This window comes from Salvia hispanica, chromosome 1 (assembly GCF_023119035.1).
Source record: "Salvia hispanica cultivar TCC Black 2014 chromosome 1, UniMelb_Shisp_WGS_1.0, whole genome shotgun sequence".
In the NCBI taxonomy this organism is placed as follows: Eukaryota; Viridiplantae; Streptophyta; class Magnoliopsida; order Lamiales; family Lamiaceae; genus Salvia; species Salvia hispanica.
The window spans coordinates 16,104,554-16,120,205 of record NC_062965.1 but is presented as its reverse complement, the minus strand read 5'-3'; the positions used below and the strand labels follow the sequence as shown (position 1 = coordinate 16,120,205).

Here is a 15,652-nt window from a genome sequence, read left to right as displayed (position 1 = left end):
TTTCAAATTAACCGAATTTCATCCTTCTGAACTGAATAGGTATAAGCTTAAAGTGGTTAAACAAAGCATAGTAACGTTAAAATTTTCAAAGATATCTGCAACAAGAGAGTGACTTAAGATATCACAAGTACAAGATGAATAACAATACCATAAAAAAGAGAAACATAGGAATTAACTGCTTGAAATGAATAGTAACAGAGCAAAGAAAGTTTACCATTCTATATTGCACCAAACATACCTCAAGCAGAAACTGCAGGAATTCAAATGATCAAACTTGACTGCACATACAGAGGGTTTGTCCACAACTGCATAACAAACAAATGGTTGCAAAATGGAAAGCAACAAAGGGATTAATATCACAAGATTACGTTATAGGTTGATATAAGAAATGTATTCATAAGTTACTGAAAACTCTATATCATATCAGTATGATTGGCTAAATCACCAAAATCAAGAGGAAAATCCGAAAAGATTTGACTCAAAACTATCCTAACAAAATCATCCAATAAATAAGGAAAAACAAATCAGCAAAAATAATACTACCTCCGTCCCTGAAAATTTGATACAGTTTACCATTTCGGTCCATCCCTGAAAATTTGATACACTTCACTTTTACCATTTTTGGTAGTGGACCCCATATTCCACTAACTCATTCCTACTCACATTTTATTATAAAACTAATACTTTAAAAGTAGGACCCACATCCCACCAACTTTTTCAACTCACTTTCCATTACATTTCTTAAAACCCGTGTCGGGTCAAAGTATAGCAAATTTTGGGGGACGGAGGTAGTAGTAGTAGTAGTAATAAATATGGTAACAAATCAAGATCTAATTAATGGGGAACAAAGTCCTTGAATTTGGCAGGCTGGGGCGCGTGTCTCCTTAGAGCGTCCACAGTGGGAGGGCCGCGGCTCTCGGCCCGGGCTTGGGCAGCCCGCGGCCCCCCACTACTGAGGCGAGGGGTGGACGAGGGAGAGCCGAGCGCTCGGCCAGGCCGAGGCTCTTGGGCACGCGCGGCTCGGCCCGCCACTGCAAGGGCCGAGAGCCGCGGCCCTGCCCACCGAATTTTAATTTTTTTTATTTTTTTTCAAAATTTTTAATATATTCATCCATTCTCCTCTAATTTTTTTACCCCAAAGCAAACTCTACTCTTTCCACTTGATTTTAATTTTAGATTCAAAACATGGATTCCGACGATGAAAATTTTCAGCACTTGGTCGATGAAGAGTTCGAAGAACTCGTTGCAGCGGTGCAAGATGAAGCCGACGAGAAGGAGGCGGCTTTGGCGGCGGCGGCGGCCATCCCTCGGCCGAGATACCGTCGCCGGTATATCAACAGTGACCATGTCGGAGCCGACCAGTGGTTGATGGAAGACTACTTCGGCGATAACCCTCGTTATACGCCGAAGATTTTTCATCGGCGATTCAGAATGTCGCAACGACTCTTCATCCACATTGCGGATTGTTTGTCTCAGCGATACAGGTGCTTCACCTTGTGGAGTGATGCCACCGGTCGACCCGGATTGTCGACATATCAGAAGTGCACGGCCGCAATTAGGCAGCTTGGCTATGCCGGGCCTACTGACATGTTCGACGAATATCTACAGATGGGCGAAACGACTGCCCTCAAGACGCTGAGGCAGTTTTGCAAGCGTATCAAAGAACTCTTCAAAGGGGAGTACCTACGGAAACCGACGGCCGAGGAATGCCAGAGACTGATAAATATGCACGGGACTGTGCATCATTTTCCGGGCATGATGGGCAGCATCGATTGCATGCACTAGGAGTGGAGGAACTACCCGGTGGCTTGGAAGGGGCAGTTCACTTCTGGTTTCAAAGGGCGACCACGATGATCCTTGAAGCCGTTGCTGACTACCGCTTGCGAATCTGACATGTGTATTTTGGTGTCGCTGGGTCGAACAACGACATCAACGTTCTACAATCTCGCATCTCTTCAATGATGAGTCCCGGGGTGAGGGTCCGCAAATCAGCTTCGTGGCCAATGGCACGCAGTACAACAGGGCATACTATTTGGTCGATGGAATATACCCTCGCTGGCCCGTGTTTGTCAAGACGATCCGACAACCAGTTGGGCCGAAGCAGACCTATTTTGCAAAAAAACAAGAGGGTGTGAGGAAGGATTGAGCGGGCTTTCGGAGTCCTCCAATCGCGATGGGCCATTTTACGGTGTCCGGTTCGACAATGGCACGAAAATGATGTCGCGGACATCATGACTGCGTGTATCATATTGCACAATATGATAATAGAAGATGAAGGCTTTACTGCAGAGCGTTGGGCACCGGAAGATGGTGCTAGCACAAGTCACGGTATTGCAACCCCTCCTCTGCAGATGGGTGTACCACGCAGTAATGAATACTTGATTCAGCGCTTCACCAATATGCGGAGTGAAATATCACATTCAACACTGCAGGCTGATTTGGTTGAAGAGGTCTGGAACCGTAGAGGAGGGGGCGCAGCGTGATAGGGGTTCTCTTTGTTGTTCGCGTTGTATCGAAAATTTTCGTTGTATAATTTTTCCTTTTATAATAATACAGCGAAAATTTTGTTATAATTTTGTTTATTTTAATTATTTCTATGTATTTTAATAATTATATGCAAATAATTTTTATTCTAGCTAAATTAAAATATATCAAAAAACATAAGAAAATAATTTTAATTGGTGGCCCGGAGGGCCACCATTGTGGTGGCCAAGTTTTGGGGGCAAGGGCCAAGTTTGTTGGGCATGCCCAAGAAATGGTGGCTTGGGCATGCCCAAGAGGGCCACCATTGTGGACACCCTTAGCCGATCCTTCTTGGTCTGAGTCGCTGCATGGTCATCCACCGGTGGGGAAACTGCTTGCATGGGAAGGTCCCTATTAGCTAAGGTATGCTCTTAATGGGTCTAAAATTTTGAATTATTGTTAATTCTTTTAAGTAAATCAAATTGTATACAGAGGATAATATAATGATAGTCTGGAATAGATTCATCTTCCATCAAGCACACTAAGAGTGAGCTCGTTATTGGAGAAGACATATTGTTGTGTTGATCCATTGGGGCCCGAGTTCGAACCATTTTCTGCAAACACTGGCTGTTTGGGCACTGGCAGCTTCACAATTTCTCCACTCAACATCGATAGAACTGTTTGGATCAGAGGTCTATCGTTCGGTGATTCTTGGACGCACAACAGCCCTATCTGAATACATCGAACCATCTCTTCCTCCGTCTCCCTACTTGCAATTCTTTCCTCAACGAAACTCAAGCCGTTACCCTCATTCCACATTTTCCATGCCTGAAATTCAAACATTAACTTATTTATTTATCAGGATTAGTTTCAAACTACTATAAAAAATTTGACAAGTGCTTACACATCCTATGAGACTCAAGGACAATTCATCATTGAAATAATGTGTGTTCTTTTTTCCTTTTATAATCTCCAGAATCAGCACTCCGAAGCTGAATACATCAGATTTTTCAGAAAATATGCCTTCCATTCCGTATTCTGGCGCCATGTATCCGCTGTATAATTGCTTACCATGTTAGCAAAACTTACACATTTATTCTCAGGGTGATATACAACTGTACAAGATCCACTTACTATGTTCCCACGACTCTTGCAGTACTGCCATGGTCTTCATTGCCTCCGAATATTCTTGCCATCCCAAAATCTGAGATTTTTGGATTCCAATTTTGGTCTAGCAGAACATTACTTGGCTTGAGATCTCTGTGAATGATCCTTAATCTGGAGTCTCTATGAAGGTACAAAATGCCTCGCCCAATGCCCTCGATAATGCTGGAACGCATATTCCAATCTAACAACTTCTTTGTAGGATTTGTACGACCTGTCCAAACATATATTATGAAAACTCTGCTTCCGAAAATGAGTTTAAATGCATAGGAGGAATGTGATGAGTTGAACTGACCAAAGAGACAAGCATCCAAGCTTTTGTTTGGCATGTATTCGTATATTAGAATCTTCTCTTCTTTCTCAACACAACCTCCCAAAAGTTTGACAAGATTCTTGTGTTGGAGTTTGGATATCACAATCACTTCATTCATGAATTCTTGCATGCCTTGTCCAGAGTCTGTTGATAGTCTCTTCACAGCGATTTCTTTCCCGTTTGCCAGAACTCCCTGCCAAAACACACATCAAACAGCATGCAGTAGAATTTAGTATTACGTCAAACTGTAAAATCATAAGTACCTTGTAAACAGGACCGAAACCACCCCTTCCAAGAAGATTAGTTACACGGAACTGGTTGGTGGCTTTAGCAAGCATCTTAAAAGTGAACTTTGGCAACTCACCAATATTAATTTCATTTGATTCATTTTTTAGTACGATTGCAGTTGAATCTGTCGTGAACATCTGTCCTGCTTCCAAAATATTTGAATCTTGCCTTTTGCCGCCTGATTCATTTGACAAAGAACATGATCAATTCAACAGTGAGATGCAGCAAAATTTACTCATTGAGTCAAAAGTCACCTTTCCTCTTCACTATCAACCACCAAGCAATAAACATCAGAATAGATATGCAAACAAAACCCACAGCAACTCCAATTATGATGTACAACTTCCTCTCCTTCTGGCTATCTGTATAGACAAAGAGATAGTTTCAATTCATTTAACCTTGATACTAATATATCTTTAACTAGTAAAAACTGTGAAGGAATTTACCGAGTTCAGAAGCATAGAGACGAAGGTAGAGATCAACACCAACATCAATAAAGTCCTGAGTGTCAATCAAGGTATCACTCCAAAACATACAACCAATGTTACCATCATAAGCATAAGCTATGCATGAGCAGTTCCCCACACATCTGGTCCGACACTCGTCTAGAACCCTAGAAGGAAAGGGTTGAGCAAAGTCCGGAACCTTCATATACTGCACCCTCTCAAATTCATCGTCTCCACATCGCAATTGGTTCCTCCTCCTGCAACCATTAGTCCAATTCCCTCTCCCCCATTCATCCTCATTTACAGGCTCAAACCCTCTCAAACAACTACAAATAGGCGATTTCAAGACATTGCAGACACCCAAATGGCCCACACTTTCCATACAGATCACACTCGTTTTCAGGATATGACACTATCACGTTCCATCTCTTCGCCACGCCATACCACACCTTCCGAGTCACAGTACCCGAAGAATTCAATGTGACTGATATAAAAACATCCAGCGGCGGTGTCGAATAGAAGAAATTCCCATCACTGTCATTCTTCACTTGATGGAAGCCTTCTAAAAAGGCGCTGAACATTAGCTTTAACCCAAAAAAAATCAGGCCGTTCCACTGCCCGCTCCTCCAGTGCGGCCGCCCCTCGTTCCTGGTGACAAGCTGTGGGATTCCATTCATGACTTCTATGCCTCCCCTGAAGCTCCCTATGGCAGGATCGGTGGCGTTTTTCCACGCTGTCAGCAGGACCTGCTTCCCAGTCTTTACGTTCTGGCTTAACGCCATTCCCTGCATCAGAACATCCGTAGGATGTGAGAAAGACTCCCACAGCGTGTCTCCAGAGGCCTCTTCCCGCAAGACGAGATTGTCAGTGTCCAGGATTTGGACGACCGGATTAATGATGGGAGAGGTAGTGGTGAGATTGGTCGACCAAACGGTTCGATTAGTCCCGTCCAAGACGACGAGATTGCCGTCATTAGACAGAGTAACGGCGCCGGAAGAATCTTTAAGGGGTGTGTCTCTGTTGGCGACCCAAATCACGGTTTCTTCCGACAAGGAGAAGGAGATTCCTACGTAGCGGTTGGTGGTGTTTGGAGGAGAGAAGAATCTCAATATGTAGTTCTGCTTTGCTGATGTAATGGTTTCTGGATCTCTGATTATCACACCTGTTGAAATTGTGTCATTTTGTAAGCTCAAACATACAGTGCTTTGGAGAATTAGAACGAGTATTGATGTATGAACAAAGAACTGAATGATTATTTGAGACATTGTAGGTAAATGCATGGGAAGCAATGGGCTTATATGATTATGGTGACTGTGTTACCACTATTTATAGTACTCCTACTACACTACTACTCCACTACTCTCGTTCTAATTTTTTTTCTACTTGGTAATAACTTTTGAAAAATTGAATATAGTGAATAGAAAAATTGGGTTAATTTTGGTCAAATTCTAGCGATCAGAATTTTAAAATTGGTATATTAAATCTTGAATTTTTATGTTTTTTCAATTGTCTCATTTATGTTTGGTGTAGTCTTCTGATGGTGTTTAAAATAATATTTTTTCATTAAAATTAAAAACAAAAGAAAAAAATACTCTCTGCGTTTTCTAAAAATAGCAATTGTTTCCATTTTAGTCCGTTTTTTAAAAATAGCAATTTTCAAATTTTTTATTTTAGAAAATCATTACACCCCTATACACCAATTTATTTACCACTTATACCACTACAATTAATGACTTATGATCCACTAACATTAATTCCATTACTTTTTTCTTTCTCTTTCTCTTACTTTATCAATTTTCTTCCACTCTCTCTTACTTTACAAATTGTGGATTAAAATTCGTGCCATTTCAAACTTCTCTATTTTTAAAAAAGGGAGTACTTATTTTAATAAAATACTACGTCATTATGAATATCATAAAAACGATATGCATAAGTAGACAGGACAATTGGGAAATTTTGAGATTACATAATTTTAATATTCTATTTTAAAACATTATGAGACAGACCAAATGAATTTGTCAAACTTCATGATTTAAATGACTATTAATCCACAGAAATATTAGCGGAATGTGAAACACATTTTTAACTTTCTATGTCCTTAAAAATATAAACTTTTGAAGGGACACGAGTTTAATTCACAATTAGTAAAATAACTGAGAGATGAAAAAAAAAATAATTAAGTATTTTTAGTAGAGAATGTGTTTTCACTCCAAAAAAAAATATAAAAAGGAGTCATTTTAATTGTTGAGAACGAGAAATCGAAATATATGTTCACGCATTAATCACTGATATTGATTGTTTGAAAAATAAAATAGTGGAAGACTTATAGTAGTCGCCGGCGACTTGGACTTTGGTTAACTTACGTTCAAGTTAGTGGAGGGCCAAGAAAACATCCATTTAGGGTAAGAAAAAATATGAATTTTATAATCCCATGCACTTTGATATTCCATATTTGAAACATAATGTCATCGAATGATACGGCATTTTCTTATTTAAATGGGGCTATAATTTTGCAATAAACAAATAAAATCATAAAAATCTCTATTTCTCCACTTGATATTTGGTGATTACATTCAAACATAGGTATAAGTAAAAAATGTGCTTTTGCCTCTGAAAGAACCTTGTCAGGAGGTACCGCTACTCTGAATTATTTCCGAGCACAATTTTGTATGCTTTTTTTTTTTTTTTTTTGTAGTGTAGAAATGGACAAAGATGGTTTGATATTTTGATAATTGTTCATGTGAATCCTCTAGTAAATTTTATAGTCACCATTTCTCTGTTAATATATTTACTTTTGTTTTTCTTTTCTTGATGTTAATAATTTATGGTAAATTCACGGACGACGATGACCTTTAACTGAGCTATGCTTTCTCCTATTCCCACTAGAAAATCTGAACCATGATATTCTATTTTCTAGAAGGATTGTAGAACATGGTTTTTCCTCTCCTTTTATATTAATTAATAGGCCTCTGCTTATTCGGCCGGTTCCGGTTCTAACCGGACCAGTTGACCGATTAACCGATTTTAAAATTTCATAAATCCTAGAACTGAAACCGGGACCGGAATTGATCGGTTCTGGTTTGGAACCGGCCGTTAAGAACCGGTCGATTCCGGTTCGGAACCGGAACCAATGTGTAATTTTAATCCGAATTTATTTATAATTTTAAATAGTTCAATACTAAAAAATTAAAAATTCAACATCTAGAAATATAACAAATAATACCTAAAAATTCAAATAAATAAACAAATAATACAAACCAACAATGCAATAATATTCATATATTGATAAGAGTGATGTCAAGTGTAGTAGGTCGGACTAGTTTATGTTAGCAATTTTTTAATAAAAAAAAAATAGGAGTTCTAAACTTTAGCAATTTTTAAAAAAAATAAGTTTTACATTTTTTCCTTTTTTTTGGTTAAACAAATATTCAATGGAATTTCTAATACTAATTGATCTTGTTGTGACTTTTTGGTTTATAACGGAACAACTAAAATTATTCACAAACAAGTTAAAATCGTATGTTAAATGAATTGTTACATAAATTTGTATAAATTTGTTATAAAGTTAAATTTCTATCATATGAAATGATATTGTATGTGTATAAGTTCTTTTGGAAATTAAAAACAAACTTATGATGCCATACTCATGTTAGTTAGTTCAACAAAAATGGATTGGGGAAATAATTGTAAATTCAAAGTATCACAGTTTAAATATTTAAATACTTCAGAAACAGAGCTCGCAAATCTAATACTGTTTAAATCTAAAAATCATTCAGTGTTTCAAATTATTTTAATTTGATTTATAATTAATTCAATTAAATTAGATTTAGTAGAACATTAAATTATTAAAAAAAATAAAATTGAATTATAATCTGGTTCCCAGATAGGAACCGGTCGGTTCCAGTTCGGAACCGGAACCAATTTTATTTAAAAAGTTGGAACCAGTTTTCGGTTCCTCAATTAACCGACCGGTTCCGATTCTGATTCTGGTTAACCAAGAACCGGAGAACCGTTTAATTAAAGAAAAAAAAAGAAGAAGAATATTCCAAATAGATCCATCAGCAAAAGTATAATACAAAATACAAATTTAGTATTACAAGTGGAAAATCAATACAGATAGGCAATAGCTTTAGGAAATCATATTGTACACACACACAGGATAATTCAATTATAGTCTGGAAATGGATTCATCTTCCATCAAGAACACTAAGAGTGAGTTCATTATTGGAGAAGACATTTTGGTGCGTTGATCCACTGGGGCCTGTTGTCGAACCATTTTGTAAAAATGCTGGCTGGTTCGGCACTGGCAGCTCCACTCAGGGACGGATCCAATTCATAGTGAGAAGGGGCAAATGCCCCACCTCAATTTTTCACATACATGCATATTTATATAGCAAATTATATTAATTTATTAGCTAAGCACTAAATTGCCCCTCCATATATTATAATAAAAAAGTATAATTGCCCCACCTAATGAGATAAAATGCAGTCAGAATCCAAGATAATAGAAAAGATGGATAAAATACTTTCCTTTTCCACAGAGAATAGAACATGCAGAAAAAACTCAAGGGTTTATAGCTATCGACGAACAAAAATTAGAGCTTCTCTAAAGAAAAATTTGAATGTTTATATTTTTGCCCCCTCTACTATAATTTTCTAGCTCCGTCCCTGGCTCCACTATATCACGACTCAGCATCAACAACACAGTTTCAATGGAAGGTCTATCCATGGGATGTTCTTGGACACAAAGCAGCCCTATCTGAATGCATCGAACTATCTCTTCCTCCGTCTCCCTGCTCACGATGCTTTGCTCCACGAAACTCAAACCATTACCCTCATTCCACATTTTCCACGCCTGGAATTCAAACATAAATTACTCCCTAAATAACAAGAAATAGTTTTAACAATAGTAAATTTTACAAGTGCTTACATATCCAATAAGGCTCAAGGACAATTCATCATTGAAATAGTGTGTTCTTTTGTCCTTTTATAATCTCCAATAACAGCTCCGAAGCTGTATACATCAGATTTTTCAGAAAATCTGCCTCCCATTGCGTATTCTGGTGCCATGTATCCGCTGTACTATTATTTACCCGTGTTAGCAAAACTTACGCGTTTATTCTCAGGAAGATATACAACTGATCAAGTTCCACTTACTATGTTCCCACGACTCTTGCAGTACTGCCATGGTCTTCATTGCCTCCGAATATTCTTGCCATCCCGAAATCCGAGATTTTTGGATTCCAGTCCTTGTCTAGCAGAACATTACCTGACTTCAAGTCTCTGTGAATGATCCTTAGTCTTGAGTCTCTGTGAAGGTACAGGATGCCTCTCCCAATGCCATCGATGATGCTGGAATGCATATTCCAATCTAAAAACTTCTTTGTCGGATTTGTAGCACCTGTCAAAACATATATAGAATTATGGAAACTTTTCTGTTGAACATGTTGTTATATGCATAGGAAGATTGTTGAACTGACCAAAGAGACAAGCGTCTAAGCTTTTGTTTGGCATGTATTCGTATATCAAAATTTTCTCTTCTTTCTCAACGCAGCCTCCTAGCAGTCTGACAAGATTCTTGTGTTGGAGTTTTGAAATCACAATCACTTCATTCATGAATTCTTGCCTACCTTGTCCGGAGTGTGCTGATGGTCTCTTTACAGCCTTTTCTTTCCCGTTTGACAGAATCCCCGTGCCGCCAAGAAATGAGACTACTAATAGTGCATGGAGAGATAATTTTTGAATTAAAAACCGCAACTCATTTGGGCCAATCCGTTTAATCTGTCAATCCTAATGGACTAAACCCATTTAGCCGGTTTTATATATAAATTGCGAAATTACAGTCCTAGCCCATTAATTTTTGGACTATTTGGAACAATCCACGGATTTCGAATTAGATAAACATCCATCCCTAGCATCATGATCCATGAGATTAGGGTCAATCTAAGCATCAAAACACAAAATTCCATGCGAATGAGACAGCCAATGAATAATTCCTAGTCGTTTCTCGTAATAATATTTTTCCAAAATTATACTCCATCTTACAGTTAAAGGTATCTATTAATTGTTACTCCCTCCGTCCCATTTTAGGAGTCCCAGTCACTTTTACACACCCATTTTGTAAAAATCATAATAAATAGTTAAAGTGGAGAAATGGTAAAGTAAGAGAGAGAATAATGTAGATAAGAGTCTTCTCTATATTATTCTCTCTCTTACTTTACCATTTCACCACTTTAACTATTTATTATGCTTTTTACAAAACGGGAGTGCAAAAGTGACCGGGACTCCTAAAGTGAGACGGAGGGAGTATTAGGTTTGTGTTAAAATGACAACCCCTCTTAAAGTGACACCGTGACACCACTTATACAACAATATTATAAACACTACACATCAATATTATAAACGCTACACAGCAATCTATAGATTGCTGGATAGCGTGTTGGATATTGTTGGCCAAGAAAAATTGTTTTATAGTGCACACCATATTGCTGGCCGTCTTTTTCAGAATTTTTTTTTTTTTTTTTTTTTTTGCCACGTGACAGCTTATTATTCGTCCACGTGTACAAATGATTGACTAGGAATGGTGGTATGATGTTATTTTAAGATGTGGTGGCACCCTGTCACTCCCCTTGTTATTATGGCTAGCGAATCCCTTTCACTAGTTAAAACTTACTCATATTTACACTTAAAAGATTTCACTTTTATAAAAGCAGCTATTACTAGTCAACATTTGATCACAAGACTTGGAAACATGTCAGATTTTGGCGGACGGATACTTGGAAACATGTTAAATTTTGGCTGACGGAGAGAGTACCATCCAAGTTGTTGTCTGCATTATAAGAAATAACATCGTAATTTTAGGTATCAAAAATATAAAAAAAGTTGAAGGAAAATATGTTGCCAAATTCTATTAGTACCATCAAACTAATTGATTTCTTGATTGCTTAAGGCATGTCTAGTTTAATTACTTGGACTTTTGTTTATCAATTTGCTCTAACTCGTTGAGCATATAATTCGATTAATGGCCTTACTTAGGCATGAGAAACATAAGTTCAGTTTGAATAGAAGGCACCTAATATAACATGACTCTATTATATAGACTTCTAACCCTAGTGGTTCGACTCTATTAAAGACTCAAGAAAGAACCAGCAAAGAAAACTCGAGAATAAACTTAAAAATTGCTCGACTCAACTATGACCTATTACATGAAAATTACAACACCATAAAGATAAATGTTAAGATATGATATCAAACATATATAATCTCGTAAAGGCTGAGGACGGCCTGTGTTTTGCTTGGAGCAACGAATGGTGCCCTTCGTGTTGTCGTTGATGTCATCTGTTGGTGGTCTGAATGCGACTTACCGTATTGGGCTCATATAAGATAATATAACGATACAATCAGAAATAGATTCATCTTCCATCAAGCACACTAAGAGTGAGCTCATTACTGGAGAAGACATTTTGGTGCGTTGATCCACTAGGGCCTGTTGTCGAACCATTTTCCGAATACCCTGGCTGGTTCGGCACTGGCAGCTCCACGATATCACGACTCAGCATCGACAGCACGATTTCAATGGAAGGTCTATCCATGGGATGTTCTTGGACACAAAGCAGCCCAATCTGAATGCATCGAACCATCTCTTCCTCGTTCTCCCTACTCGCGATGCTTTCCTCCACGAAACTCAAACCGTTACCCTCATTCCACATTTTCCACGCCTGAAATTCAAACATAAATTACTCCATAAATAACAAGAAATAGTTTTAACAATAGTATGTGGAAGTTTACAAGTGCTTACACATCCAATAAGGCTCAAGGACAATTCATCATTGAAATAATGTGTGTTCTTTTTTCCTTTTATAATCTCTAATATCAGCACTCCAAAGCTGTATACATCCGATTTTTCAGAAAATCTGCCTCCCATTCCGTATTCTGGCGCCATGTATCCGCTATAAAATTATCTTACCGTATTAGAAAACCATATTAGCTTATTATTTGCATTATAACTGATGAATATCAACTTACTACGTTCCCACGACTCTTGCAGTATTTCCATGGTCTTCATTGCCTCCGAATATTCTTGCCATCCCAAAATCCGAGATTTTTGGATTCCAATCTTGGTCTAGCAGAACATTACTTGGCTTAAGGTCTCTGTGAATGATCCTTAGTCTTGAGTCTCTGTGAAGGTACAAAATGCCTCGCGCAATGCCCTCGATAATGTTATAACGCATATTCCAATCTAACAACTTCTTTGTTGGATTTATAGGACCTGTTCAAATCATTATGAAAACTATGCTGCTGAAAATGCTTTAAAATGGATAGGAACAATGAACTGACCGAAGAGACAAGCATCTAAGCTTTTGTTTGGCATGTATTCATATATCAGAATCTTCTCTTCTTTCTCAACACAACCTCCCAACAGTTTGACAAGATTCTTGTGTTGAAGTTTGGATATCACAATTACTTCATTCATGAATTCTTGCATTCCTTGTCCGGAGCCTTCTGATAGTCTCTTTACAGCGATTTCTTTCCCGTTTGCCAAAATCCCCTAAAAATACACATTGAACAACTGATCTTGCCATTCAATGGGTTCAAATATGCAGAATTGAGTACATCAAACTGTGGTAAAGTCATACCTTGTAAACAGGACCGAAACCACCCCTTCCAAGAAGATTATCTTCATGGAACTGGTTTGTTGCTTTAGCAAGCATCTTAAAAGTGAACTTTGGCAACTCACCAATATTAACTTCATTTAATTCATTTCTAAGTACGATTGCAGTTGAATCCGTCGTGAACATGTGTCCTGCTTCCAAAATAATCGAATCTTGCGCTTTGCTCCCTGATTAATTTGACAAAGAACATGATCATTTCAAGAGTGATATGCAGCAAAATATACTTGTTGTATCAAAAAGTGATTGTATATCAATAGGCCAATCACCTTTCCTTTTCACTATAAACCACCAAGCAATAAATATCACAACAGATATGCAAACAAAACCCACAGCTACTGCAATTATGATGTACAACTTTCTCTCCTTGTGGCTATCTGCATACAGAAACAGATCATTTCAATTCATTCAACCTTGATACTGTGTCATTAACTAGTACAAACTGTGAAGGAAATTACCAAATTCAGAAGCAGAGAGACGAAGGTAGAGATCGACACCAACACTACCAAACTCCTGAGTGTCAATCAAGGTATTGCTCCAAAACATACAACCAATGTTACCATCATAAGCATAAGCTATACAGGAGCAGTTTCTTAGGCACGTGGTTCGACACTCGTCTTGAACCCTAGAAGGCAAGGGCTTAGGAAAGTCGGGAACCTTCATATACCGCAACCTCTCAAATCCATCTCCTCCACATTGCAACTGGCTCTTCCTCCTGCAGCCATTAGTCCAATTCCCTCTCCCCCATTCTTCCTCATTTGCTGGTTCAAAACCTCTCAAACAAGTGCAAATAGGAGATTTCACGACATTACAGCTACCAAACGCCCCACACTTTCCATAAATATCGCATTCATTTTCAGGAGCGGTCCATTCCACGTTCCATCTCTTAGCCACGCCATTCCACACGTTCCGAAGCACATGTCCCGTGGAATTCACGCTGGCCGTTATGTACACATTCTCCTGCGGCTTTGAGTAGAAGAAGTTCCCCGCGCTGTCATTCGTCACTTGAGTGAAACCGTCCAAGTAGGCGTAGAACATCTCCTTTATCCCGAGAAAGATGAGGCCGTTCCACGGCCCGCTCCTCCAGTGGGGCCTCCCCTCGTCCCAGGTGACAAGCTGCGGGATGCTGAATGCGTCGAGGCCGGCGGTGAACCTCCCTAGCTCGGGATCGGAGGCGTTTTTCCACGCCGACAGCGCCACCATCTTCCCTGTGTTAACGTTCTGGCTCAGCGTCATGCCTGGCACAATCACGTCCGTAGGCTCTGAGAAAGATTGCCATAATATCTCTCCCGAGTCCTCTTTCTGCAAGACGAGATTGCCAGTGTCGAGGAGTTGGATGGCTGTGTTCATGACAGGAGAGGTGGTGGTGATGTTGGTGGACCAGACGGTTTGATTAGTAGTCCCGTCTAAAATGACGAGATTGCCGTCTCGGGATAGAGTAACGGCGCCGGAAGAATCTTTGAGTGGTTTGTTTCTGTTGGCGACCCAAATCACGGTTTCTTCGGAGAAGGTGAAGAAGATGCCTAAGTAGCGGTTGGTAGTGTTTGGAGGAGTGAAGAATGCTAGTTTGAATATCTGGTTTTGGGATGCTATGGATTGTGGATCTTTGATCACAACACCGGTTGAAATGGTGTCATTTTCTATGCTCAGACATGCAACAATTTGGATGATAAGTAGAAGAAGAATTGATTTATCAACTGTCATTTTACGTCTAAGGAGCAATGGGCTTATGATTTTGATGGCTTTAAATAAAAACAAATGAAGTCTGTTTTGCTGAACTGTCGTTCTCGTTGACCTTACCCCTGGTACTACCTAGGATTGGATGGAATTATTGGTTCTAGGATCATTGACTATATATAGACATATGAAATAATATTCGATTTAGAAGATATTAAGCTGTATTGTATTCAAAATGGCCGACCGTGAGATCAGTTTGAGTGAGATTATTTGTAGTTCATATCTGAATATAACTTTTAAAAATACGTAGCTGATAATTGATCTGAGTTTTCTTATTTGAATACGAATTTTCGCTTGGGCTTGTTCGGAACATGAATTAGTACTCCATATAAGTTTTAAAAAGAGCAAATGGTTAAAAAAATCACAAATTTTAGTCAAAGTTATTTTGAAAAATACATATTTGTTCTAGAAACACAGTTCTTTTTTTTTTTTATCCGTCCCATAAAATTAGTCTTCTTCTAATTTTTGCAAATTTTTCTTTTTTTTGAGGTGGACCTCATTTTCCACTAACAACACTCCAATTACTTTTTTTATATATATAAATTTTGTATTAAAACTCATGTTATCTCCAA

At 38.5% G+C, this 15,652-nt stretch overlaps 4 protein-coding genes across 4 annotated transcripts; 1 reads left to right on the top strand and 3 right to left on the bottom strand.

Moving 5' to 3' along the window:
* The first annotated feature begins 1,185 nt into the window (after positions 1-1,185).
* Positions 1,186-1,785, top strand: LOC125188380. The gene has a single exon (XM_048085187.1). The coding sequence runs from the start codon at positions 1,186-1,188 to the stop codon at positions 1,783-1,785; it is 600 nt and encodes a 199-aa protein (XP_047941144.1).
* Positions 1,786-2,985: 1,200 nt separating this feature from the next.
* On the bottom strand, positions 2,986-5,939 carry LOC125188372 (G-type lectin S-receptor-like serine/threonine-protein kinase B120). The gene is made up of 8 exons (XM_048085174.1): positions 5,059-5,939; positions 4,675-5,000; positions 4,483-4,590; positions 4,204-4,406; positions 3,923-4,133; positions 3,598-3,841; positions 3,368-3,518; positions 2,986-3,291 (listed from the first exon to the last, which is right to left on the bottom strand). The coding sequence occupies exons 1-8, from the start codon at positions 5,937-5,939 to the stop codon at positions 2,986-2,988; spliced, it is 2,430 nt and encodes an 809-aa protein (XP_047941131.1).
* Positions 5,940-9,280: 3,341 nt separating this feature from the next.
* LOC125188363 (G-type lectin S-receptor-like serine/threonine-protein kinase SD1-13) lies at positions 9,281-10,482 on the bottom strand. The gene is made up of 5 exons (XM_048085162.1): positions 10,479-10,482; positions 10,155-10,385; positions 9,832-10,075; positions 9,679-9,751; positions 9,281-9,529 (listed from the first exon to the last, which is right to left on the bottom strand). The coding sequence occupies exons 1-5, from the start codon at positions 10,480-10,482 to the stop codon at positions 9,281-9,283; spliced, it is 801 nt and encodes a 266-aa protein (XP_047941119.1).
* A 1,219-nt stretch (positions 10,483-11,701) lies between these two features.
* Positions 11,702-15,026, bottom strand: LOC125201243 (G-type lectin S-receptor-like serine/threonine-protein kinase At1g11330). Its single transcript, XM_048099281.1, has 7 exons — positions 13,802-15,026; positions 13,613-13,720; positions 13,311-13,513; positions 13,012-13,222; positions 12,700-12,943; positions 12,473-12,623; positions 11,702-12,392 (listed from the first exon to the last, which is right to left on the bottom strand). The coding sequence occupies exons 1-7, from the start codon at positions 14,691-14,693 to the stop codon at positions 12,087-12,089; spliced, it is 2,115 nt and encodes a 704-aa protein (XP_047955238.1). The 5' UTR covers positions 14,694-15,026; the 3' UTR covers positions 11,702-12,086.
* Between the last annotated feature and the right edge of the window lie 626 nt (positions 15,027-15,652).